At 46.7% G+C, this 27,159-nt stretch overlaps 2 protein-coding genes across 2 annotated transcripts in view; one reads left to right on the top strand and one right to left on the bottom strand.

Moving 5' to 3' along the window:
- Positions 1-27,159, bottom strand: part of CNIH2 (cornichon family AMPA receptor auxiliary protein 2) — a 124,305-nt gene that overhangs the window by 37,415 nt on the left and 59,731 nt on the right. The window lies entirely within an intron of this gene.
- YIF1A (Yip1 interacting factor homolog A, membrane trafficking protein) lies at positions 10,319-26,000 on the top strand. The gene is made up of 8 exons (XM_083716071.1): positions 10,319-10,530; positions 12,696-12,916; positions 14,829-14,933; positions 17,070-17,148; positions 18,893-18,950; positions 20,015-20,170; positions 22,147-22,240; positions 24,762-26,000. Exons 1-8 carry the CDS (start codon positions 10,500-10,502, stop codon positions 24,909-24,911), a joined length of 894 nt encoding a protein of 297 aa, XP_083572197.1. The 5' UTR covers positions 10,319-10,499; the 3' UTR covers positions 24,912-26,000.

Here is a 27,159-nt window from a genome sequence, read left to right as displayed (position 1 = left end):
TTTTGTTTTTCTAATGGCTCATCTCCCAGGTGATTACAGTGGTACATCCGGTTAAGTACTTAATTCGTTCTGGAGGTCCGTTCTTAACCTGAAACTGTTCTTAACCTGAAGCACCACTTTAGCTAATGGGGCCTCCTGCTGCTGCCGTGCCGCTGGAGCCCGATTTCTGTTCTTATCCTGAAGCAAAGTTCTTAACCTGAAGCACTATTTCTGGGTTAGCGGAGTGTGTAACCTGAAGCGTATGTAACCTGAAGCGTATGTAACCTGAGGTACCAGTGTACCTCATTGGGAAACTGGCCAGGCCTATATTTTCACCCAAAGAGACTTGGTTAAATTCTAACATTTACTAGATCAAGGAATTTGGGGGGAGTCTGGCACCCTTGAACTCATTACAATACAGAAGAAGGCAGGCTTTCAGCAGCCTTTGACCCTTGAGACCAGCCACTTCAGACCTCTGGCAGGAGACACCTGTCCCTCTTCAAGCAGCCTAGTGGGCAGGCAGGGGGAAACAGAGGGGCGGCATAGGGAGAGTGATATAGAGAAGGAGTGGCAGAGGAAGGGGTGAAAAAGAAAAAATAAGGGGTGGCAGAGGGAGAAAGAAAGGGTGGCAAAGGGAGAGAGAAGGGATGGGAGAGAGAGTGTGTGCAGGGGGTTGCAGAGAGCGGAAGAGGGAGAGAGAGAATCATAGAATTGCAGAGCTGAAAAGGGACCCCGGGGGTCATCCAGTCCAACCCTCTGCAATGTAGGAATCTTTGAACCAACATGGAGCTCGTGACCCTGAGATTAAGAGTCTCATGCTCTACTAACTGAGCTATCCCAGAAGGGTGTGTGTTTCCATCCACTTTTGTCTCTGGCTGTGTCAGCTGCCAGGATACAGCCCCCTTTACATAAATGCTCCATAGCAATTGTCGTTATACAATTCCGATCACCATATAGATGGGTTTATGAAGCATTTCTGAATCCTTCTGCTGTGCTGAAGAAGAATTTCACGAAGCAGTGGGTATATCCGGAATCACTGTTCACTACGTCTGTTTGCGGACCACTTGGGCAGCATTGGACATCATAAAACAAAGCTTCACGGCTTGTTTTCACCAGATAAGAATCTGATCCATTGCTTCTTTCAGAGACTTGCAGAGTCTACAAAGATTTTCAGAGACTTATAAGACTTATGTTTATTTGGTTCTATGTTTTCAAGAGAATCCACCCAGAGTGCATATTTTGTGACTTTCAGAGATTTATAAGATGTCTGGTTATTTAGTTTTGCAGAGAGTGCATATTTCATATACAGTGGTACCTCAGGTTACAGACACTTCAGGTTACAGATGCTTCAGGTTACAGACTCCGCTAACCCGGAAGTAGTACCTCGGGTTAAGAACTTTGCTTCAGGGTGAGAACAGAAATCGCACGGTGGTGGCAGCGGGAGGCCCCATTAGCTAAAGTGGTGCTTCAGGTTAAGAACAGTTTCAGGTTAAGAACGGACCTCCAGAACAAATTAAGTTCTTAACCTGAGGTACCACTGTATTTCATACTGTTTAATGTTCTGTATAGATTATATAAAGAGTTTATATTGACATCACATTGTTGTACCTGGTCATCATGTTGCCTTGGATATCATTGAGTATACAGCCCCCAACACTATACCCCAGGTGGAATGTGGCCCTTGACTAATTTGACAGGGGGGGGAAAGGTTCCCTGCTCATGGCCTCATCTCAATCCATAAAGTTGTGGATTAGCTGCATGAATTTGGGCAAGCTGCTATCAGCTTGTCCTCAGGTTCTTCTTATCAAAGGAGGGGATATTGGCCAATGGTAGCTTCTCCCAACCTGGTGTCCTCCTGATGTCTTGGACTACAACTCCCATCAGCCCTAGCACAGCACATCCCTCCATGGAACCGCATAAGAGCAGAGTTCCCTCCAGCTGGAGCTGAACACTTGCATTTCCAGAGCTGTTCAGTAGATGGCAGGATTGAGTTGAGAAATATACCTGAATTAGTCCTAAGGGAGTATTAGCGTTGGGAGCGAATGTTAATATTCTCTTGTAAAAATATAACTATATGATCAGATTGCAGTAATGGGTTGTGTGATGGTATGTTGATTGGGGTGAGGATGTAGGCAGGTAAAGGCTTGCCTGAGGACATATTGCTATGGTCATTAATTACTGTTTACATCTATAAATTATAATAAATGTACCAGCATTTGGGATTTATTCGTTTATTTAAAAAAAGGGAAGGGGGGCAGGTAATGACACAGGTGTATAAAATGATTTAAGGCACGGAGAAGGTGGATAGAAAATAATTTTTCTCCATCTCTCATAACACTAGAGCTTTGTACTAATCCAAAAAACTGAATTTTGGGAGATTTGGGACAGACAGGAATGCCATATATACATAGTTTCAGGGTTCTAGCCAATGCCAGCCTCAGCAGACCCATTGAAATTAATTGCTATTACTAATTTGGTTCTAGTCTGTGCAACACTTAAAAAAAATCTGAGAAATTAATTGAGCAGATTGGCTCTGAATGAGGTGCTAAGAGTTCGAGGCTGTGCCATTTCAGAATCCAACTGCAGGGGTTGTATTTACAATTATCCTCTCTGTGTATGCACATCATTAAATCAATAAACCAAAACCCCACCAAGAAGAAAACTGACAGAGCAAGGAAAGGGCTGGGATACAACCTGTTTCCCTGATGAGCTAATTATTTACTTGCAGGGAGTTATTAGTGGGTTGTGTTTCTTTAAAAAAAAATGGGGGAAGCATTCAAAAATGATACACACACATCAGGGATGGGGAACCTCAGGCCCAAGGGGAGAATGCAGTCCTCCAGGCATCTGCCTGGCCCTTGGGTCTCTCCCCAGGCCAGAGGCGGAGCTAGGGCTTTGGCCGCCCAGGCAGTCACTGAGTTTGCTGCTTCACTCGTTGTGCTGCTGAAAAAAACGTGCTGCCATCCCTACCCCGTAGCCACGCTAGTGCCCCAAGCCACAGTCCTGCTGTGCACCCTCCTTGAATGTTGTTGTCTGGCTGAAATGGGTCCTTGACCTCTGATAATGCTTGCCTGGGGGGAAGAAGAAGAAGAAAAAGAAGAAGAGTTTGGATTTGATATCCCGCTTTATCACTACCCGAAGGAGTCTTAAAGCTGCTAACATTCACCTTTCTCTTTCTCTCCCACAACAAACACTCTGTGAGGTGAGTGGGGCTGAGAGACTTTAGAGAAGTGTGACTAGCCCAAGGTGACCCAGCAGCTGTACGTGGAGGAGCGGGGAAGCGAACCCGGTTCACCAGATTACGAGTCCACCGCTCTAACCACTACACCACACTGGAAGCAGCAGCGAAGCTAGCTGATTGGGCGCCTGGGGCGGCACGCATGCCATGCACCCAGGGTTGGGGCCAGCAGGGGCAGGACCCTCCGTGGGGCCTCTGAGGAGTCTGCCTGCCTCCTCCCACTCTGCTGCCCTACAGCTGAAGAGGAGGCAGCAGGCAGACCGTTTGGGGCAGTGCGGAGCCTTCGGGCACCCAAGCCACCATGTCACTCCCAGGAGAGACGCATGGCTTGGGCGTGCTGCAGGCCCTGTGGTGAGAGCTGCCTGGCATTTTGTCACCCCCCTCAGTGGTGACACCCGGGGCAGACCACTCCCACTGCCCCCCTTCCTCCACCCCTGCCTGGGAGAAGCACAGAGAAGGGTGAGTGAATGCATGTAGAAACAAGTTGGAGTTCTTGTTATTAAATATACCGTATTTTTTGCCCTATAGGACGCACCTTTTTCCCCTCCAAAAATGAAGGGGAAATATGTGTGTGTCCTATGGGGCGAATACAGGCTTTCGCTGAAGCTTGGAGAGCGAGAGGGGTCAGTGCGCACCGACCCCTCTCGCTCTCCAGGCTTCAGGAAGCTATCAGCAAGCCTGAGGAGTCCACGGGAGTTCCCACAGGGATTGCGGATAGCAGCCTACCGCCTGGCGTGCGGGGCGCCCTGAAGCACAGCGCCCCGTGCGCCTGGCAGACATTGGCCAGCCCCACAAGCTCAGAGGACAGCGGGGAGGTGCAGCGCCGCCATCCCGCTGTTCCTCAACCTGGTTTGGAGGCTGGCGCTGGGGAGAAGCGCGCTTCTCTCCAGCGCCAGCCCCGCAAGCTCAGGGGACAGTGGGGAGGCGGAGCGCCGCCATACCCGACCTGGTTTGGTTTCCCCGACCTGGTTTTTGGGGGAAATAAAGGGGAATTTCCCCCCCTTTATTTTCCCCCCAAAAAACTAGGTGCGTCCTATGGGACGGAGCGTCCTATGGGACAAAAAAATACGGTACCAAGAAAAAAGCACACCAAGAACTCTGGCCAATATAAGTTTCAAAAGTGGGAGTGGTCCCTACTCCCAAATCGATAGTCTGTTGTAACAAAAACTAATCCATTCAAAAGTATGTATTCTTACAAGGATTACAAACTCAAATAGAGATTACAAACTCAAACAGAGATTACAAACTCAAACTCATAAGGATATGTGTAACACAATAATTCGTTACAGTATTAAAGATAAGAGTTTATGAGTAGAGATAAGTTCATGTTAGTCCATCGTCAGATTTGACGTGAAGATCTTAGTTTCAATCATTGAGCAGAAGTCAGTTATGGATCAGACACCAGGACAGGGCCCTGTTTTGATGTATTCACCTTCATCAGCTGGAAGTATCAAGCATTACATGAAAATACATTTAAATTCTAAATTATCATAAATTATAAAACAGTATTATGCAACTTTTGGTTCCTTACCTAATTTTTAATGGGTCGTGTAAGCTTGAAGAATTCGTATAAATATATCCTGTTATTTTCTACGTTTCTCATAGATAACGACTGGAAATAATTAATATTAATAATAATTACATGTGTTGAATCGAATTAAAATCTCTAAAGCAGCATATAATCATATGATTCCTCACCTAAGTGTGGGTAGATCAACGTGTATCTTGAGCTTTTCTGTGCGTTTTCAATTTGGAAGTAAGCCTATTACCTTTTACAGTGGTACCTCGGGTTACACATGCTTCAAGTTACATATGCTTCAGGTTACACATTCCGCTAACCCAGAAATAGTGCTTCAGGTTAAGAACTTTTGCTTCAGGATGAGAACAGAAATCGTGCTCCCGCGGCACGGCAGCAGCAGGAGGCCCCATAAGCTAAAGTGGTGCTTCAGGTTAAGAACAGTTTGAGGTTAAGAACAGACCTCCGGAATGAATTAAGCACTTAACCTGAGGTACCACTGTATATGCATTTAAAGGGGTAGATGAGATCCCCTAGGTCTTCTTAAAGGCATGGAGTTCTAAAGTTCAGAGGACAGCTGCAATTTAATTTGAAAGTCTTGAAGAAATGATGTGTAATCCTGATAGTTATTCAGACTCAGTTATTTTGCACCCAGCCCTGGCAAATGGCCCCTGGAAGATCGCCCAGAAGGGAATGTGGCCCTTGGGGTGACATCAATTTCCCCATCAAGTAGCCCAAAGTGGTACAGTCCCCTCTCTGGTCTCCCCTTTCCGTGGGCTGTGCAGAGCCTACCCAGAGAGGAAGACTGTTCCACTGTTGAACAGCTCTTACTGTAAGAAAGTTCTTCCTGATGTTTAGTCGGAATCTCCTTTCTTGTAACTTGAAGCCACTGGTTCGGGTCCTACCCTCAGGAGGAGAAAACAAGCTTGCTCCATCTTATATGTCACAGCCCTTGAGATATCTGAAGATGGCCATCGTATCTCAGTCTCCTCTTTTCCAGGCTAAACATACCCAGCTCCTTCAACCGTTCCTCATCTGGCTTGGTTTCCAGAGCCTTGATCAGAGAGGGGACCTGGTCTTCAAAGCCTACCCAGCGCTTTGAAAAGCGGAGACGGCTTGAAGAACTCGCTGCACGCTGCTGCTGCCGCCACGCAGGTTCCCTCCGGAGATTTTACGGCCCATATGTTTTTGATCACACATTCGAGATGTCCTGAAGGAGCCTGTGCAGATTCAGTTCTCTGAGCACAGATGGTAGGAAGTAAGAGTGGGACACGGGAGGGCGGCGGGGATGTGGGGGGAGAGTTTGCCGGGGAGGAGGGCAGGAGCCCCTGAACAGATTGTGACAAGGGAGCGCGCGACTCGCAACCAAAACTTTACCAGGGAGATGATGTTAATTAAGAAAATGTGAATGCATTCTAAATTTAACTTGGGCTGAGTGAAATGGGTACAGCCGCAATTCCGTTCATTAATGGAAGGATAGAAAAGTGTGCACACGCATGTATTCGCTTGCACTTACAAGAATAATAAAAATATAGTGGACGCTCGTGTTGCGAATGTGCAGGATGCACATTCGCAACCCGCAGCGTTCACAACCTGCAGTGGTGCGTCTGCGCAAGTGCGGTTTGTGATTCGGCACTCCTGCGCATGCGCAAAGCGTGATTTAGCGCTTCTGCACATGAGCGACCGCCGAAACCCAGAAGTAACTCGTTCTGGTACTTCCGGGTTTTGGTGGTCCATAACCCAAAAAAACACAACCTGAAGCATGTGTAACCAGAGGTATGACTGTAATAAATATGTTGTTGTTGTTGTTATATAATACAGTGTGGTCTAGTGGTTAGAGCATTGGACTGGGACCTAGAGACGAGGATCCAAATCCTCCTCTGCTCAGCAAGGAAGCTCAGTGGGCGTGACTTTGGGCCAGTCCAGTCCCTGCCTCTCAGCCTAACCTACCTCACAGAGTTGTGGTGGTGATTAAATGAAGGGGGAGAACCACCTTGGAAGAAAAAAACCCCGTGGGATATAAATGCAATAAATAAATAAATAGAAAAATAAATATTATTGTTATTATTTAGTCGCTGTACTCGTGGAAATGACTGAAAGCCACAGAGAAATGCTAAAACCAATTAGGATAAGCAAACAATAAAAAGCTTTAGAGGTCCTGTCCTACTAAAAAAGGCCACAAATACTTAAAAACCCTTAAAATGAAGGGCCAAAAACCTGGCTAAGAAGTATTTGGCTGGTGTCTAAAAATACATAAAGGTGATACCAGGTAAACATCCCTGGGGAATGTGTTCCACATACAGGGAGCCACCACTGAAAAAGCTCTGTTCTTGTATTGACACCCTCCAGAACTCCTTTTGATGCTGCAGATGCCAGACTACAGCTTCAATCATCCCTGATCATTGGCCCTGCTGGCTGGGGATGATGGGAGCTGGAGTCTAGCAACATGTAGAGGTTCACAGGTTTCCCACCCTCTCTTTATACCTCTGCAAGTGCAATTAATATGTGATCCCTGATTGGCTGGGGCCTGATTTGTCTGGGATAATAACATATGGATAATAATAATAATAATTTATTATTTATACACCGCCCATCTGGCTGGGTTTCCCCAGCCATTCTGGGCAGCTCCCAACAGAATATTAAAAACACAATAAAACTTCAAACATTAAAACCTTCCATATACAGGGCTTCAGATGTCTTCTAAAAGCTGTATAGTTATTTATCTCCTTGACATCTGATGGGAGGGTATTTCACAGGGCGGGTGCCACTACCGAGAAGGCCTGGTTCCCTGCAACCTCACTTCTCGCAGTGAGGGAACCAGCAGAAGGCCCCCACAGCTGGACCTCAGTGTCTGGGCTGAATGATGAGGGTGGAGGCACTCCTTCAGGTATACTGGGCCAAGGCCGTTTAGGGTTTTAAAGCTCAGCACCAACACTTTGAATTGTTCTCGGAAACGTACTGGGAGCCAGTGTAGGTCTTTCAGGACCGGTGTTATATTGTCTTGTTGGAGGACGACAGATTTTACCCATCCATTCTATACCCCAATGGGGCCTCCACTAGAGGAAAGCAGGAAAGGGATCTTGAGGTCATGGGGCTTACTCAAGAGTGCAACTACAGCGAGCAGATTCCACACCAGGAACTGTAAAGAAAGAAACAGAAAAGCAGACACTCTATTCTGCCTTGGTGAGACCACACCTGGAACACTGTGTCCAGTTCTGGGCACCACAATTTAAGAAGGATTTTGACAAGCTGGAAGGTGTGCAGAGGAGGGCAACCAAGATGATCAAGGCTCTGGAAACCAAGCCAGATGAGGAACGGTTGAAGGAGCTGGGTATGTTTAGCCTGGAAAAGAGGAGACTGAGATACGATGGCCATCTTCAGATATCTCAAGGGCTGTGACATATAAGATGGAGCAAGCTTGTTTTCTCCTCCTGAGGGTAGGACCCGAACCAGTGGCTTCAAGTTACAAGAAAGGAGATTCCGACTAAACATCAGGAAGAACTTTCTTACAGTAAGAGCTGTTCAACAGTGGAACAGTCTTCCTCAGAAGGTGGTGGACTATCCCTCACTAGAGGTTTTTAAGGTTGGATGGTCAGCTGTCATGGATGCTTCAGTCCAGATGGTTGGACTAGATGACCATTTGGGGAGGGGGTCCATTCCAACTCTACAGTTCTACAGTGGCGTAGCGTGGGGGGTGCAGGGGGGGCCGGCCGCACCTGGCGCAACATCTGGGGGTTAGGGTTAGGGGGCGCAAATCCATGGGTTAGGGGGCGCAAATTACTTGCCTTGCCCCGGGTGCTGACAACCCATGCTACGCCACTGCAGTTCTAAGATTCTATATCTGTGGTCTGGCTCCATTTGGCATACAGTTCAGTCCCAGTGACCACATTTTGACAAAAGAAGATTGTGGAGCTGGGAAAGTTGCTGAAAAGAAAGAATAGTGGGATTTGTTGTGACAAGATGTGGCAATAGCCATTGGCTTAAGTAAAGGTAAAGGGACCCCTGACCATTAGGTCCAGTCGTGACCGACTCTGGGGTTGCGGCACCCATCTCGCTTTCCTGGCCGAGGGAGCCGGCGTACAGCTTCCGGACCATGTGGCCAGCATGACTAAGCTGCTTCTGGCGAACCAGAGCAGTGCACGGAAACACCGTTTACCTTCCCACCGCAGTGGTACCTATTTATCTACTTGCACTTTGACGTGCTTTCGAACTGCTAGGTGGGCAATTGGCTTAGATTGTTATTAAAAGCGGGATCGGGCATGACAGGAAAAAGGAACTCCCATGGTCAGAGGCAGCTACCCATAAATAACAGGTGCTGGGTAGACAAAGGAGGACGCTGCTTCTTTATGCCTTGCTTGTGAGCATCACAGAGTGCTATCTGGTGGCTGGATACATCAATCTCATCCCTATGCATTCCCCTTCCTTCCTTGCTTTCCTCTTCCCTCCGCATCCCTTCTTCCTCTTGTATCATCAGAAAACAAAAGGAGACTGCTGGATCAGGCCAAACACACAAATAGTCCAGCATGGTGTTCTCACACTGGCCAATGTAATTGTGTCTTCTTAGGATGGAAGCCTTTCGGCAAGCTTTCAACCTTTTATCTTAGGGGAAGAAATGGAGGCGGTGAGAGATTTTACTTTCTGGGGCTCCATGATCACTGCAGATGGTGACAGCAGTCACGAAATTAAAAGACTCCTTCTTCTTGGGAGAAAAGCAATGACAAACCTAGACAGCATCTTAAAAAGCAGAGACATCACCTTGCCGACAAAGGTCCATACAGTTAAAGCTATGGTTTTCCCAGTAGTGATGTATGGAAGTGAGAGCTGGACCATAAAGAAGGCTGGTGGCCGAAGAATGGATGCTTTTGAATTATGGTGCTGGAGGAGACTCTTGAGAGTCCCATGGACTACAAGAAGTTCAAACTTCTCCATTCTGAAGGAAATCAGCCCTGAGTGCTCACTGGAAGGACAGATCCTGAAGCTGAGGCTCCAATACTTTGGCCACCTCATGAGAAGAGAAGACTCCCTGGAAAAGACCCTGATGTTGGGAAAGATGGAGGACACAAGGAGAAGGGGACGGCAGAGGGCGAGATGGTTGGACAGTGTTCTCGAAGCTACCAGCATGAGTTTGACTAAACTGCGGGAGGCAGTGGGAGACAGGAGTGCCTGGCGTGCTCTGGTCCAGGGGGTCACGAAGAGTCGGACTAAACAACAACAGCAGCATCTTGAAAACTTATCTTAAAAAACAAAACCAGTTTTATTTGAATCATCCAACAAAAAGGATCATACAGATTTTTTAAAAAGACCACACTGGCAAAAAATAAAATAAAAATAGGAGAAGCCACAAACTCTTCAACTGCCACATACAGTTTGTTAACTGCTAATAATTGTTTCGACAAAAGAGGGGCGGGGTGAATGGAACTTCCTCGCGCGCATGCGTCCTTAAGAGGACTTCTTACCGAATGTACAGCGGGAACTCCGCCCCTTTGGAACAGCTGCGAGGAAGCAAGGAAAAAAGAGAGAGTGAAATGGATACATTTCCCGCCAATCAGCGCTCAGAGCCCTGAGCGCAGCCACCGTGGCAGCCAATGGGAGGCTGAGGATTGCGGCGCTGGAGGCTTTGAGGACGTGGCTTGGACTTGCGTCTCCCTCCCCCTTCCTTTTGATCCGTCTTCAAGTCTCCCTCCCCCTCCCCCCCCCCACTTTGATTTCAAGTTCATCACACTTTCAGAAGAGGGGGCCCCGTTTTGCAAACTATCGCGGGGAGCCATGGCTTATCCCCCTGGCTACGGGGGGCCAGGTAAGACCTTGAGGGGGACTAGGAGGGGGGAACGGAAGGGGGGTAACAGGCCCCGGACGTGGCTTCAATGTTGGGGTGCCGATTCCCTCCCCCGCGCAGTTGTATCCAGACAGTATGGAAGAGGGGTCTGATGGGGGTGGCGCTTGCCTCGGGATCAGGGCCTTAGCACCAAAAGACCTTTCTCTCTCCCCGCCCCCGATAATCTGTTGCTTCCCAAGGGGAGCTAAATGGAAGGGGCCTGAACTCGGCCGCAGAGCACGTGCTTTTTTGGCTCTTGGACCGTCCTGGGTTCAGTTCCAAAGAGACTTGTAATCATAATTAAAGCGTCCTCTTTGCTACGTGTTCTGCCCTCGTGGATAACAGAGAGAGAGAAAGAGAGACTTAGCCTCTTTCACAAATCCTTTGTAAAAGTAAATAAATGTTGTTGCCTTCGTTTTCTTTCTGGTGTGTTTTTAAATTATTATTACTAGTCCTGGGTTGTATCCCAACTCAGTTCCACTTGGGATTTAACTGCTGAAATTAATGGACCTAAGTTAGTCATGCTTTTTAATTTAAGTGGGTCTATTCCGAACTAGCATTGGATACAGTTTGTTGTTATTGCTGTGTGACGTGTTGTAAATGTTGTGGGTGGGTGGGTGTTTTCCCTTTTCTGTTTTTAATGGATTTTCATTATATATTTACCCCTTTTGGAATTGGAAAGGCAGGACACAAATCTCCTTTCCAAAATAAAATCTAGTTTGTTTATTCCAATACATGAATAAATGGTTTGTAGCAGTGGGCTTTAAGGGGTAGTAGGCCATAGTTTAGTAAAAATGATGAGGATTCTTGTGGAGCTTCTCAATGAGAATTTGGGAGCCTGTGTGGCTCTCTAGCCGCTGCTGAACTACAACTCCCATCATCCCTTGCCATCGGTCACGTTGGCTGGGGTTGATGGGAGTTGAAGTCTAACTACAACTGCGCAGCTCTGTCATACCAAAGCATTGCCAGCTTTACTCTCTCCTCCCCCCACCCCCGGTCTCATATTGTAGAGTTGGAAGGGACCTCAAGGGTCATCTAGTCCAACCCCCCCCCGCAATGCAGGAATATTTTGACCAATGTGGGGCCCGAACCCACAACCCTGCGATTAACAGTCTCATGCTCTACCGACCGAGCTATCCCTGTCTCCTCTGCCTTAGGTAAACCTCATCCGCCAAGTCACCTTTCTCTCAAGATTTCTACCCTTCAGATGCACAAATGCTCAGTCTTCTGTCTCTCACCTCCCACTTGGTTCTCTGCAAGCAGAGGCTTGGAAGAGACTCTGCCACGCTTAGCAAGAAACCCACGTTGCTTCTTTCCTTCCCTACTCTCCACCTTTGGGCTCAGAAGCAGCGTTTCCTCCTGCTGGAGGCCTTCGCAGGAGCATAAACATTCTCGCTGGCCTTGCCTCTCTTGGCGACTGTTTTGTCGTGGCCCCAAAACTCTCTCGTTGGGCAGGGGCAAAGTAGCTAGGCCTCGTATCTAATCGGCAGCCACCTTATTGCAGGGGGATAGTAGTTTCCTTCCTGAAGGCGCTTAGTCCTCCTGAGATTCTTATCTACCATTGTGAAACAGAGCTGAGTGTCCCGTAAGGAAATAAACCATATATTGGCCTTTATAATAATTGTGCTCAGATAAGATCCTTGGGTGAGGGACACGGGTGGCGCTGTGGTCTAAACCATAGAGCCTTGGGCTTGCCGATCAGAAGGTCAGCGGTTCAAATCCCTGTGATGGGGTGAGCTTCCGTTGCTCGGTCCCTGCTCCTGCCAACCTAGCAGTTCGAAAGCATGTCAAAGTGCAAGTAGATAAATAGGTACCACTCCAGCGGGAAGGTAAACAGCGTTTCTGTGCGCCGCTCTGGTTCACCAGAAGCGGTTTAGTCATGCTGGCCACATGACCCAGAAGCTGTCTGCGGACAAATGCCGGCTCCCTCAGCCTATAGAGCGAGATGAGCGCCGCAACCCCAGAGTAGTCCGCGACTGGACGTAAGGGTCAGGGGTTCCTTTACCTAAGATCCTTGGGACGTTATGTAACCCATGGTAGGTGTTTGTTCTTCCAAGCTCTTTTAAGGGTGTTTCTGACCATCTGATATGCCTTCTTTTCTTAAAAAAAATTGTCTCTCCTCCCTACTAAAACCCCGTCTCTTGTAGGTTCTAAACACAGGACAAGGATCCCTCCTGTACCGCAGAACGCAGATGCCCCCCAGCTCTTTGACGACACCAGTGCAGCCTACGGCCCCCAGCAGCCGGGTTACCCGGCCCCAGGCATCGACATGGGTTTCAACCAGATCTTTGCCGACCCCGTGGCCAACGTAGCGATGGCCTACGGCACTACCATCGCATCTCAGGGAAAGGACATCGTGCACAAGGAGGTAGGAGGCGGCATTCATCCTATGGACTAGGCTTGTACGTTCAAAACGCTCTCATACCTCTTCCTAAACAGTTGTGGCTTCCCCCAAAGGACTCTGGGGACTGTAGTTTAAGTGTGCCGTGAGTTGGTAGCTCCCAGAGTGGTTTAGCAAGCAGTCTCTGTTCCCAGGGAAATCTGGGAATTGCAGCTCTGGGAGGAGGCTAGGGGTCTCCGAACGATGTCAAACTACAGTTCCCAGGTCGTCTGGGGGAAGCCTGTATAAAGTGGTACAATGCTGGTTTTAATGTAGGGTGCACGTGGGGCCCTAAAATCATTGTATCATAAGCTCCCATGGCTGCATATTTCCTTCCGTACCCCCAAAGATTCCTGGGAACTGTAGTTCACCCCTCGCAGAGCTGCAATTCCAAGCACCATTAGCAAATAATGGTGGAAGGGGGAAGCCGTGACTGGATAAAGTACTTTAAATGCATTATGCAGGTGGGGCCGAGCTTAGGGTTGGTTCATTCTCCCCTTCTGGATTTTGTGTGCTTCCCGTGCTCTTAAGTAGCTACAGGTTTTGCCCCCCCTTCATGTTTTGGGACCCCCTCTCTAATATAAAACACTCCTTTTTTTGCCAGCCTGCTACAAAACTGGTGGAAGGGAGGGATAGGGGAAGAGATATCATTATACTTGTCCACACAAAGTCTGCAATGTGTTCATAAGTTGTGATGTCGTATCTTCCGTCCATTGACTGAAACGGGCCATAGATTTATATTCCCAGTGCATCAATATCAGTCTTTTGGGTGTAGTAAGGGCACAGAGAATCCATTTATCCTGTCCAGTTGTCAGATTCCTTACAGAATGGTAGAACTGTAGAGAAAGAAGGGACCACATCTAGTCTAACCCTCTGTAATACAGGAATGTTTTGTCCAACGTGGGGCTCGAACTCATGATCTTGAGGTTAAGAATCTCACACTCTTATTGGCTGAGCTATCTCCCAGGTATAGTAGGTGTGTATCTCAGAAGAATACTTTCCTCTGAGCTGGATAATTTTTCATTATGTTTGCTAACTGGGAAAGGTTGTGGACCACCGGTATGAAATTCACGGCATGTAATGCCTTGAGAGAGAATATTATGAAAATGATCTATAGGTGGTACATGACCCCAGTCAAGCTTGCTAAAATTTACCACTTACCAGATAATAAATGTTGGAAATGTAAAGAAAATGAAGGCACTTTTTTTCACCTCTGGTGGACCTGCCCAAGGATCAAGGTCTTCTGGGAAATGATATATAATGAAATGAAAAAAGTATTTAAATATACTTTCCTGAAAAAACCAGAGGCCTTTCTCCTAGGTATGGTAAGCCATGTGGTGTTAAAGAAAGATAGAACTTTTTTCATGTATGCTACAACTGCAGCAAGGATACTCATCGCAAAGTATTGGAAGACACAAGATCTACCCACTCTGGAAGAATGGCAGATGAAGATGATAGACTACATGGGACTGGCGGAGATGACTGGCAGAATCCGAGACCAGGATAGAGAGACTGTGGAAGAAGATTGGAAGAAGTTTAAAGACTATCTTAATAAATATTATAAAATTAATGAAGGCTAAAAAGATATGGGTTTAAAAATTAGTGGTTTGCAGGGGTACTGACTAAGGAAAAAGAATAGAATAAATTAAAAAAATATGGAAATAGGGGAATGGATTTGCTGATAAGATAAATGAGATCAGAATACAGAAGGGGGAGGTGTGAGGAGGTCGGTGAAATTAGGTTTAGAAAATAAGGTTTGAAAGTATACTTGTTTTTGTTTTTGTTTGTTTGTTTGTTGGTATGTTTGTATTGTTGCTTGTATTTGTGTTTATATGTGTTTATTGGAAACTTAATAAATATCATTTAAAAAAAAATCATTCTTGAATTTTGCTTCCATCAGATCCATCGGTTTATGTCCATGAACAAGCTGAAATACTTCTTTGCAGTGGACACCACTTACGTGATGAAGAAACTCGCCCTGTTGGTGTTTCCTTATGTACACCAGGTACAGATAAGGAGGTGGCACTTTGCCCGCTGTTTCGGTTTGGGGGTCTTGGTTTTATTTATTTACAGCTTTTACATCCCGCCCTTCAGCTGGAAAAGGCCCTTCATAGTGGTGTACAGTTCTGAGATGGTCCCTCCCTGCCCTCAGGCTAAGCATCTTAAAAAGATATGTCACGTGAGAAAAAAGGAGGGAGGAGGGAGGAGGAAAATAGCAAGCTCAAGCACAGGTTTCCAAAGTTACAGTTCTTAGTGTTACAGTCTGAGTCAGTGGCGGTTCTGGCACTCTTGCCCTTGATAAAGAGCAGTGCCGCTCCCATGGATGAGATCCTGGAGCAGAGCAGGTGACAGACATCTAGTTCAGGAGGACAGGACAGTTTCTACCACATAGTTCTTTCCTCAGCCTGCTAACCTGGCAGCAGTTAGGATAATCACAGGAAGGAACTTAAAGGGTCATTATAGCAACTTAGAGACTACACTGCTGGATTCCATTCTCTGCTATTGGTGGGTGGGGGAAAGAATCTGGGTGTGTTCAAAAAAGAGAAGACATGTACCCACAGTATTTCCAGGCACATACAGAGTGCCTTTCCCATGCCATTACACTGGGCCTCAGCAAGGGTGGTGGTTTGGGATAATAATAATAATTATTATTATTATTATTACTCATACTTTGCCCATCTGACTAGGTTGCCCAGCCACTCTAGGTGGCTTCCAACAGATTAAAAACACAGCAAAACATCAAACATTAGAAACTTCCCAAAACAGAGCTGCCTTCAGGCATCTTCTAAAAGTCAGATAGTTGTTTATTTCCTTGACATCTGATGGGAGGGCGTTCCACAGGTCGGGTGCCACTACTGAGAAGGCCCTCTGCCTGGTTCCCTGTAGCTTCACTTCTCGCAATGAGGGAATCTCCAGAAGGCCCTCGGAGCTGGACTTCAGTGTCCAGGCTGAACGATGGGGGTGGAGATGCTCTTTCAGGTATACAGAGCCGAGGTGAAGTTTTACAAAATTATGCATGGTACAGAAGAAGTAGATAGAGGAGTATTTTTCCTCCCTCTTTCATAATAACTGGAAATGGGGGTCATCCAATGAAGCGAAGTGGGGGTAGATTCAGGACAGATGAGAGGGAGGGCTTCTTCACACGGCGTATGTAGTTAACTATAAGGCAGGTTCCTATGTTTCTAGTTATGTCAGCCATTTATTTCAGAACCATGAGGACTGGCATCTTAGAAGGCAGCTTCTTATGCTCCTACATTTTGTTTGAAAGGGACAGCTTGGGTGCAGGATACCTTAAGGATCACTTGAGAGGCCTTGTATCCCAGCTCAATCTCTTGAGATCATTCGGAGGAGAGCTGCTTGCTATTCCCCTGTGTAACAGAGGCTTCAATTCGAAGTTGGGCATTTGGTTGTCAAACACGCTTCAGTCAGAGATGCGGTAGGCACCCTCGCTATTGACTTTCATGAGTCTCATGAAGACTTTTTAATGCTGTCAGGCCTGGGCAGATGTTTCAAGTTTAATTTGCCCGTCACCTCAATGCTTATGTGTATTTTTTTAAACAAAATTTGTGGTGCTTTATGTTTTAACAGGGACGTGGGTGGCACTGTGGGTTAAACCACAGAGCCTAGGACTTGCTGATCAGAAGGTTGGCAGTTCGAATCCCTGCGATGGGGTGAGCTCCTGTTGCTCGGTCCCTGCTCCTGCCAACCTAGCAGTTTGAAAGCACGTCAAAGTGCAAGTAGATAAATAGGTACCGCTCCGGCAGGAAGGTAAATGGCATTTCCGTGCGCTGCTCTGGTTCGCCAGAAGCGGCTTAGTCATGCTGGCCACGTGACCCAGAAGCTGTACGCCGGCTCCCTCGGCCAATAAAGCAAGATGAGCGCCACAACCCCAGAGTCAGTCACGACTAGACTTAATGGTCAGGGGTCCCTTTACCTTTACCTATGTTTTAACAGTGAACATTGCTCAAATATTCTACGATACACCTGTACAGAAAAATAAAAATAAAATATCCAAGCTTTGCCCACCTCAGCTTCAGTGCCATTTGAGAACAAACGTGAACCCCCCCTTTTTAAAAAAACTATTTTGAAACTGGTCTTGGGCAGCCTGCCCTCACCTGTGCCTGTTTTCTTTCCTCTACAGAACTGGGAAGTCCGCTACCACAGAGATGTCCCCCTCACGCCGCGGCAGGACGTCAACGCTCCAGACCTCTACATTCCTAGTGAGTGGAGGCTCTCTCTTGAACATAGGAGGGTTTTTTTTACTTATTCCTTATTTTACTGTTAGTAACAACCCAAAAGTACAGTAGCACAGTGTTTCATCGTACCATATTCAAAGCAAACAAGCAATCAGTAACAAGAGAAAGAAATGGTGGCACACCAGTATAAATCAGGCCATCCTTATTTCCTGAGCTGGCATGGAGGGTGAATGTTTAGCACTGGAGTACGAAGCACAGGAAATAAAATATCATCCAATGACAAGAAAGCCTTCTGGATCCTCCGCCAGCTTTCTGTACCCCCAGAAACACAGTTAATTTTTTCTGCAGTAGCCAAGGTCCACAATTTATTTATTTTTACCACAAATGCGTATTTCCCCCCAAGGTTTTCCATTACTGGGCTGCTGAAATCCTAGCTAACATCCATGCCAAAATTTATTTAGAGTGGCAAAGTTTTATGTTGCCTGTCCACATATAGTGGTACTTCAGGTTACAGACGCTTCAGGTTACAGAAGCTTTAGGTTACAGACTCTGCTAACCCAGAAATAGTACCTTGGGTTAAGAACTTTGCTTCAGGATGAGAACAGAAATCGCGCGGCGGCAGCGGGAGGCCCCATTAACTAAAGTTGTACCTCAGGTTAAGAACGGTTTCAGGTTAAGAATGGACCTCCAGAACGAATTAAGTTCTTAACCTGAGGTACCACTGTATTGATAGTTTTTGGGAAAACTGAACAGGTGATTCATAGCAGCATTTCTTGATGTTCACCTCCGCCCTGGCCTAATACCCTGGGTTTGTTAGTTTTAAAAAGCACTTTCTAAAGCAGAGGTGGGGGTGGTTTTCAGACTGAGGGCCACATTTCTGTGTGCGCAGCCTCCTGGGGGCCACATTCAATTTGTGGGCAGGGCCAGAGGAATAAGTTTATTAGGGTGCTGAGAGTTGTTAGGAGACGTCTCTATTCCTCTCACGGAGCTACAGTTCCCAGAGTAGCTTAACAACCAATCCCTTTTCACAGGGAGCGCTGGATATTGCCGCTCTGTGAGGGGAATTGGGGGCGGTGTCTTCTAAGAACTCTCAATACCCTTTACAAACTAGGTTTTCCAGGATTTTCTGGGGGACTCGATCACTGTTTAAAGGGCTGTGGTCCTGCTTTAAATGTGCAGCGCAGATGGGACCAAGTTTCCAAAGCAACAGAGTTAAAGAAATTGTTGGCCTTGCTTCAAATTTTTTGTCTATCTCTTAGAGCTGGGATGAGGAGCCTGTGTCTCTGCGGGTGTCGTTGGACTCCAGCCCCCATCACCCCAAACCTTTCGTCACCTGGGCTGATGAAAATTACAGGCTCCCCGTTCTTGTTTTAGAGTTAGGCTAGACAGGAGAGCTAATTATAGTAGAAGCTAACTCTCTACCCTTTCTGTTAAGTTGTGGGTGAACATATCATATGACACAGTGATTCTTCAAACAGCTCTTGTTTATTCACAGGCCAGGACAGAACTGAACTGAAGGGTTCAGTCAGCCTGCTTATATAGAGCTCCAGTACAACGTTACTTTAACAACTTTCTAAAACTATCCAATCACTGAACGTCACTTTCGATCCCTTATTTGCATAACTATCTACAGTATCCCCCTGCTGGCCCAGGGTGAGAACTTCAGTACATAACACATTCCATCCCCGCCACCCCGGAAAACTGCAGTTTGTTCCATCAAAGTGGCTAGTTCTCATGAGTGTGATTCTTATTCTTCCCCTCTCTCCAGGTATGGCTTTCATTACCTATATCTTACTTGCTGGGATGGCACTTGGTTTACAGAAAAGGTAAGGAACGAGGTTTCCTCCCCTCCCACACCTGGAGGTCACAGATTCCTTATTCCTGCTTCATTTCATAAATTGCCCTCTGTAGTAATGGTACTAAATAATCATAGAGTTGGGAGGGACTAGATGGCCCTTCCAACTCTATGATTACAAGTAGGCAGAGATGCTCTTGTAAAACTCGACTTCCTTCCTCCTTTTTCTGTGGTTCCTTAAATTTATTTTTATCATTTCCTGCATATTACAAATTAACTTATTCTTTTCATCATCTACTTTAATTATATACTCTTATGAAACTGCATGTTATTGCAATAATCCTGCCAATGTCCTCATCTGTTTACAATTTGTTTTTTATTTTATTTTAACATTCAATAAAGCATTTCCATGCTTTTATAAAAAGTTTGTTATCTTGATTTCTTATTTTTCTGGTAAGTTTCACCGTTTCTGCATAGTCCATAAGTTTTTGTATCCATTCTTCTTTCGTTGGGACTTCTTTCCATTTTTGGGCAAATAACATTCTTGCCACTGAATAAATTTCTATACTATTTAGGTAGTTCTACCCCTATAATTCCCAGAAGAAAAGCTTCTTTTTTGTGTGTGTGTTTTACAAATGTTATTTTAAACATATTTTTCAGTTCATCATATATTATTTCCCAGTAAGCTTTAACCTTGCCACAAGACCACCACATATGATAAAAAGTACCTTCTTTCTCTTTGCATTTCCAACACTTCCATTTAATTTATACATTTTTGCCAGTTTACTCGGTGTTAGATACCATCGATATAACATTTCCGTATAGTTTTCTCTTAAGCCGTAGCATGCTGTGAATTTTATATCTGTATTCCACAATCCTTCCTACGCTTCCATATCTATATTATAACCGATATCTATTGCCCAATGTATAATTGAGGATTTTACTTGCTCGTCCTTTGTTTGACAATCCAATAATATCTTAGACATTTTAGACAGCACATTAACATTGCATTCCAACAGCCAGACTCTTCTTACATATTTATGTTCCTTCCTGACGTTCATTCCCTTTTGCTCTTTCCGCCTTGTTCCTTCCTAGGTTTTCACCAGAGGTCCTGGGCATGTGTGCCAGCACGGCGTTCGTGTGGGTCGTGATTGAGGTTCTTGCCCTTTTGCTGGGCCTGTACCTTGTGACGGTCCAGAGCGACCTCGGCACCTTTGACCTGCTTGCTTATTGCGGCTACAAATACGTTGGGTAAGTAGGCCTCTCCCTTCTGCCTTGTGGCCAGTACACTGTTGGCTTAGCACACTGGAAAGAAACCAGAAGCCCTCTGAATATTGAATGGACTCCAGCTCCTATCAGTCCAAGCCAGCAAGGCCAGTGGTTAGGAATGACGGCAGCTGGGGTCCAGCAACATCAGGAGGGCCACATCTCTGGCCTAGTGGTCCTTGGGACCATAGGAGGCTGTGTTTACATGAGGTCAGACTTCTTGTCACATGTTCATCCAACTTGGCTCTTCCACTTGGGGTCTTGAGTGGTGTTTAAACTGACTCTTGTATTTTCTCCGTTGCGGCTTTATTGTGGCTCAGGACCACAATACCTCAAGGCTTGCCTCTCCTCACATGAACTGAATCAGACCCTGCAATCACTCTCTGAGGCTCTTCTCTGTGTGCCCCTCTCTGGGATGTCCAGAGGGTGGCAACATAGGGACGGGCCTTCTCAGGGGTGGCTCCCTGCTTGTGGAATGTTCTCCCCAGCGAAGCTCACCTGGCACCCTCTTTATCTAGTTATAGGCACCAGGCAATAACTTTAATTTAGTGTGACCTTTTGGCCCTTAATTAGAGTACCTGCGGCCTCTTTTAGCGGAACTGGATCTATAAGACCTATCTTTTGTGTGTGTGTAGTTGTGTTTTGAAGTGTTGTGTTTGCTGTAATTGTTTATAGTATTTACCTTGTGTTTGTAAGTTGCTTTGGGTCACTTTTGTGAGGAATATACAGAGTATTATCATCATCATCATCTACCACCAGCACAACTCCCTTTTTGTAATGACTTCACCACACACCTCCATGCAGTGTTGTGATGTGAGATGCAGCCCTCTGAATGTTATTGGACTCCAGTTCCCATCAGCCTCAGCCAGCAGTGATCAGGGATGATGGGAATTGTAGTCCAGCAACACCTGGAGCACCATCCCCAGTCCCCATCCATTCTAGGTCCTGCCACTCTCCAAAAATTCTCTATATTGTGCCTCTGGGCATTTGCCAAATACAGCCACCACCTAATGTCCCATCCATGTTCAGATGGGAAGCAAAGACTTCTGATTCAGAAGGTGAATGTACAGGCAGTCTTTTAAAAACACACGTGCACAGACATATTTATTTGGTTAAATTGGAAATTGTGATATACATTTAAATTTTATAACCGAAAAGATTGTTCTGGGGAAATTTGCCAACACAGTAAGTTAGCACCGATTTTTTAATGCAAATATGTGATTGATATTTGCAGTATCTATCCAGAGGGTCTGTATAATTAATCTAGAGTTGCCACATTTCAAAAAGTGAAAATTAGGACACAAAAGTTGTTGAGCTCAAAAAAAAAAAAACCACCCTGAAGTTTTTGAGCTGTTTTTAAGGAAATTCGTCAAAATCTAGACTTCGGACATAGGTTTCCATACATCTGGATTTTCCTGGACATTTAAGCGAATTCTGCCCGGACACTGTTTCTGACTGCTGACGTTTGGCAACCCTAAATTATGCATACACATAAATGTCACATATAGGGAAACAGTTCTGCAGTTACCTTGTTTAAAAACTACCATCATCTGCTTTTACTAATAAACAGAATTTTTGCCTCCCATAATGCTTCCCGTATTACTCCCCCAAAATTTTAAGTTGAACTTGTATGATTCCAGCGCCGAATATATTTATGCCAACAATTTTAAGAATCTCCCCCCTGCCTCGCCCTCATGATTACATTGTTTCCCCAAAGTTTCTTTTTAATATGCTATGCGTAGGCACCTTTGTGTCCCGGCACCTCGTAAGCTTTTGAAAATTTCTATAAAGCTTTCAGTGCTGAGAACTGACATGCGTCTTGCCTGACTAAAAGGGGGTGATTGGCAGAGATCTTAACAACAGCTGTGAATCTCAGAATGCTGGGTCTGGATGACAGCCTTGACAGGAGGGGATTTAACAGCCATGATCACACTTGCCATTTCCTCCTCCTCCTCCTCCAGGATGATCCTAGCTGTGGTGGGCGGCCTCGCGTTTGGCAGCAATGGCTATTATATCGCCTTGGCTTGGGCTTCCTGCGCTCTTATGTATTTCATGGTGAGTACTGGGATCTGGGCCCTGGCACTCCCAGGGTGCCGTGGGGCAGGAAGTCTCGTCAGCAGGCCTTTCCCGGGGATATACAGAGTTCCTGGTAGATCAGACCAAAGGGAATGAGGAGCCTGCGAGCTTCTGCATGCTGCTAGACGACAACACTTACATTTAAAACATTTATGGCACCACTTAATAATAATAATAATAATAATTTATTATTTGTACCCCGCCCATCTGGCTGGGTTTCCCCAGCCACTCTGGACAGCTCCCAACAAAGATTAAAAATACATTAGAATGTCACACATTAAAAACTTCCCTGAACAGGTCTGCCTTCAGATGTCTTCTAAATGTTAGGTAGTTGTTTACTTCTTTGACATCTGGTGGGAGGGTGTTCCACAGGGTGGGCGCCACTACCGAGAAGGCTCTCTGCCTGGTTCCCTGTAACTTCTTGCAATGAGGAAACCACCAGAAGGCCCTCAGCGCTGGGCCTCAGCGTCTGGGCAGAACGATGAGGGTGGAGACGCTCCTTTAGGTATACTGGATTGAGGCTGTTTAGGGCTTTAAAGGTCAACACCAACACTTTGAAATGTGCTCGGAAATGTACTGGGAGCCAATGCAGGTCTTTCAAGACCAGTGTTATGTGGTCTCGGCGAGTCTAGCTGCCGCATTCTGGATTAGTTGTAGTTTCTGGGTCACCTTCAAATGTAGCCCAACGTAGAGCGCATTGCAGTAGTCCAAGCGGGAGATAACTTTAAACCGTCATGGCTTCCTGCAAAGCATTCTGGGAGCCAGGGCTGTCTTAAGCATATGTGGCGCCGGGGTGCAAAGATCTGCCTGGCGCCCCCGCCCGGTTGTCCAGTCCCAGGCGTGCAGGAGGGTGGAGCCAGCCGGCCGCCTCGTTGTCTCGCTGGCTCAGTCGCCCCCGAACTTGCGGCGCAGAGCTGCTCGCAGCATAAGAGCCTGCTGTGGCTCTCCAACTGACGGGTGGGCTCTTCCCCAGACTCAACTCTCGGGTCCCAGACTCTCGGCCTGGCATCCCTGAAAGCTCAGCGCCCAGGTACCCTGCACCCCTATCACCTGTGGTTTAGACGGCCCTGCTGGGAGCTGCAGTTTGTGTAAGGGAGCAGAGAGTTATCAGGCAGCACTCCCCCCACCCCCGATCTTACAGTTATCACACAGAGTGTTCCCTGGGAACTCTGGGAATTGCAGCTCTGAATGGAAAAGGGGGGTCTCTCTGCAGAATTAGATAAGATGACAGGAAGGATTTGAAACCTGCAGGACCAGAGATTCTCAGAGGACTGGAATAAATATGTGAACTATTTGAAAAGCAATTGTAAACAACAGATTATGCTATTAGGAATACAAGACGTTTTGTACGGAGGAATATATGAAATACTGCAAGGAAGATTATGAAGAGAGTTATTAGTTAATAAAATTAAAAGTAATAGTGAAATTAAGAAATGTAAATTAAGTGGAAAAGATTGGAAAATTTTCAGATGTGATTGACGGAAGTCAAAAAATTGTATAATATATGAAATTGTGTTAAATGATTGCTGACAAAATGTTAAAAAAATTATATTTATATATATATATATATATATATATATATATATATATATATATATACATACACACCCCCCCCGTATTTTTCGCTCTATAGGATGCACTTTTCCCCCCTCCAAAAATTAAGGGGAAATGTGTGTGCGTCCTATAGAGCAAATGCAGGCTGCTCCGCTAAGCCCAAAGGCAGAACAGGGAGACGGAGCACTGCGGAGCGCTCCGTCTTGTTCTTCTAGCTTGGGGATGGCTGTGCGCAAAGCCTCTGCAGGGCAGCGGGGTGCTGCGCTCCAAAGGCTTCAGGGATCTTTGAGGCTGATGGTGGGGGAGAGCAGCACTTCTCTCCACCACCAGCCCCACAAGCTCGGGTGAATGCACCTTGAATGCACCTTGTTTTAGAGGGGGAGAACAAGAAAAAAAAAAATTCCCCCCTGTTCTCCCCCTCCTATGGTCCGGTACGTCCTACGGTCCGCTGCGTCCTATAGAGCGAAAAATACGGTGTGTGTGTGTGTGTATGGCAAAGAGGGTCTCATAACACCCCTCAGCGCCTTTAGCAAACTGCAGTTTCCAAGGTTCTCTGGGGAAAGCCGTGAGGGTTTAAAGTGGTATAACAGGGCTTTAAATGTGGCTGTGGCCTACAACTCCCACCATCCCTATTTGCCATGCTGCCTCAGGGAGGGCCGATGGGAGTTGAGGAGTCCAGCAACATCGCTCAGCAGCGTCAAGGTTGCAGGTTCAATCCCCGTTAAGGGACAGCTGCTTATTCTTTCAGATCAAGGGGACTGGTACTAGATGAGCCCCAGGGTGCCCTTCTGACTCAATATTATTCTGTGAGATAGCAGGGTCACAGGTTTCTAGCTGCATGAACACCTAGGGAGGCTGCAGGTCGCCATCCCTTGTGGGGTGGGGAGAGAGGCAAGTCTTCTTCCTTAACCTCTGATGTGTGGCATATTTCCTCTCTCTGAACCAGGTACGCTCCTTGCGGATGAAGATCCTTCCTTCAATGGTGCAGGAAGGGATGAGCCGGCCTAGCGGGAGGGCGCAGATGTACGTCACCCTAGCAGCAGCCGCCTTCCAGCCTCTGATCCTCTATTGGCTGACTGCACAGCTGGTTCATTAGGCAACGCGGAGGAGATGACCCGTCCGTGGCAGCCCCAATGTTTGCCTTGGGGGGGGGCTGGCTTTGCAAGGACCCCTCTCTCTTCCTGCCCTCTTATTTCTCCCACCCACCGGCCCCAAATCCCCTGAAGTACACACTCCACTTTTTCCTGGCCATTCAAATCCTGGGCCTTGCGAAGGAGGACGGGGGCTCCGCTGACGCAAGGAATGATGCCGAATAAGGGAGGTGCCACGTCTTCTCAAGGGGCTCCCTGCCCCCCACAAAATCATGAGAGCGGAGGGGAAGTGAGGACTGTCAAAACTATCCAGGCTTGACACTGCCTGCCCCCCCGCCCCGGGCTTGACTCCCAAATCTGTGGCCTGTTCCATTTCCACTGGTCGTAAACGTCTCCTTGCTTGGGGTGTTCATGGGGGCAGACTCAGATAGATAGGGTGGGGCAGGGTTGTTCCAAACACTTCCTCCCACCCCCTTCGTGCTCCTGGGAGCACTTTTGCTATGCAAAGAATTTTTAAGAACATGAGTTCTGGTGTATTATTCTTATTATTGCCTTCTGGAGCAAAGTACCCTTTTTCCCTCTTCTGAAAATCAGCTGGTTTACTTTAAATGACTTCTCCTGCTTGCCCCCCGACCTGGTGGTCTTTTAACCCCCAGCACCACCAGCTGAGTATTGACAGTAGACCCCCCCAAAAAAACCCCCACCCTCTGCTGTTGTGTTGTCAGAGAGCGGACGCCCTCACCTCTCAAGGACTGTGTACTACTGGTCATAACACATCAGATGATGTACTGTTGAGGTACTTTCAAACTATTCCCCATTTGTTTTCTATATACACACACACACACACACACACACACCTACCTTTGCTGGGGTTTTTAAAAAATGTCCTTACTGCCACAGATACAAGCCAGCAAAAAGGTGGGTTTGGGTAGACAAGGAGGTGGGGGGCGGGGAAACCTTAACGAAATCTGCAAAGCCGCTAAGTTGTGTCTTGTAGCCAACTTTCAGAGGAAAGACTTCGCATTTCAACTTTCCCCCCATCTGTTTATGGGAGAGTTCGTTCTTGGAAGCGACGATAAAAATGTGCTTGACAACTTGTGCGTGTGTTCACATTTCATCCGGCTGGGGGGTGGCTGCCAACTTTCTCCCTCCCCCAGCAAAGCGCCTGTGCTTCTTTATTTTAAGAATGGTGTGTGACTAAATAGGCTTTGCTTGATTTAGTACGGCACATTCAGACCATAAAGTGGCATGATAACACTTTAAACTGTCATGGCTTCCCCCAGAGAATTCTGGGAACTCTCATTTGTTAAGGGTGCTGTGAGGAGACCCCCCCCCCTTTTTGCCTCACAGCGCTACAATTTCCAGAGTCTGCTGGGAGGAGGGATATATTGTGTAGCCATTCTAGGAACTGTAGCCCTGTGAGGAATAGGGGATTGTTAATAATAATAATAATAATTTTATTATTTATACCCCACCCATCTCACTGGGGTGCCCCAGCCACTCTGGGTGGCTCTCAACAAAATACTAAAAACACAGTAAAGCAATCATTAAAAACTTCCCTGGTGAGTGCTGAGTATTGTTCACAGACTACCTAGCTCCTCACAGGGCCACAATTCCTAGAGTGATTTAATGGCCAGGGTTACTCTGAAAATTGTAGCTCTGTGAGTGGGGAATAGGCAAGTCTATAACAACTCTCAGAACCCTTAACAAACTACATTTCCCAGGATTCTTTGGGGGAAGTCACAGCTGTTTTAAGTGGTACCCTAGTGCTTTTAAACGTGTGGAGCGAATGTGGGCCTTCACTTCCCTGCTGTCCTCTTAGCTTAGAATAGTTACTCACCTCTGACGCCAGGCGGCAGCAGACACATCAGGGAGCAGCTGCCGAGAGACTGCTTTGGTACTTGGCTGTGTGTGGGATGTCTGTGTGCGCGCATGTTTGTTTCTCAGTGGCTTGTCTGAAGGAGCGTTTATTGGAGTGAAGGGGGAAAAAACATTTTGTTCACTGTTTGCAATTACGGGGGAACTTCACAGAGGAGCAGTTTCCTGTTCCCAGGAGGGGGTTGAAGAAGTTCTCTGGCAGCTGCTGGCAGAGCAGCTTTCCCTTTGACCGTCAATTCACACAGGTGAGATTCAAAAAGGTGAGAGGCCAAAGCCCTCTGCTGCAGGGGGTCATGGCAGGACGCAGCTTTTAAGGAGATTTTCGGTGTTCACTCTTATTATTTCTTGCGTTGTCAGCAGGTATAATAACTGCAT

This window comes from Podarcis gaigeae (genome assembly GCF_964106915.1).
Source record: "Podarcis gaigeae genome assembly, chromosome: 16".
Lineage (NCBI taxonomy): Eukaryota > Metazoa > Chordata > Lepidosauria > Squamata > Lacertidae > Podarcis > Podarcis gaigeae.
Note: the sequence above shows the minus strand (reverse complement) of the source record. Positions and strands in the feature narration are given on the sequence as shown.

Excerpts from the sequence above, each read along its gene's own strand:
- YIF1A (XM_083716071.1), top strand. The coding sequence starts at position 10,500 with ATGGCTTATCCCCCTGGCTACGGGGGGCCAG. Across the intron at positions 10,531-12,695 it reads CCCTGGCTACGGGGGGCCAG|GTTCTAAACACAGGACAAGG; the intron begins GTAAGACCTTGA and ends CGTCTCTTGTAG. Across the intron at positions 18,951-20,014 it reads GCACTTGGTTTACAGAAAAG|GTTTTCACCAGAGGTCCTGG; the intron begins GTAAGGAACGAG and ends GTTCCTTCCTAG.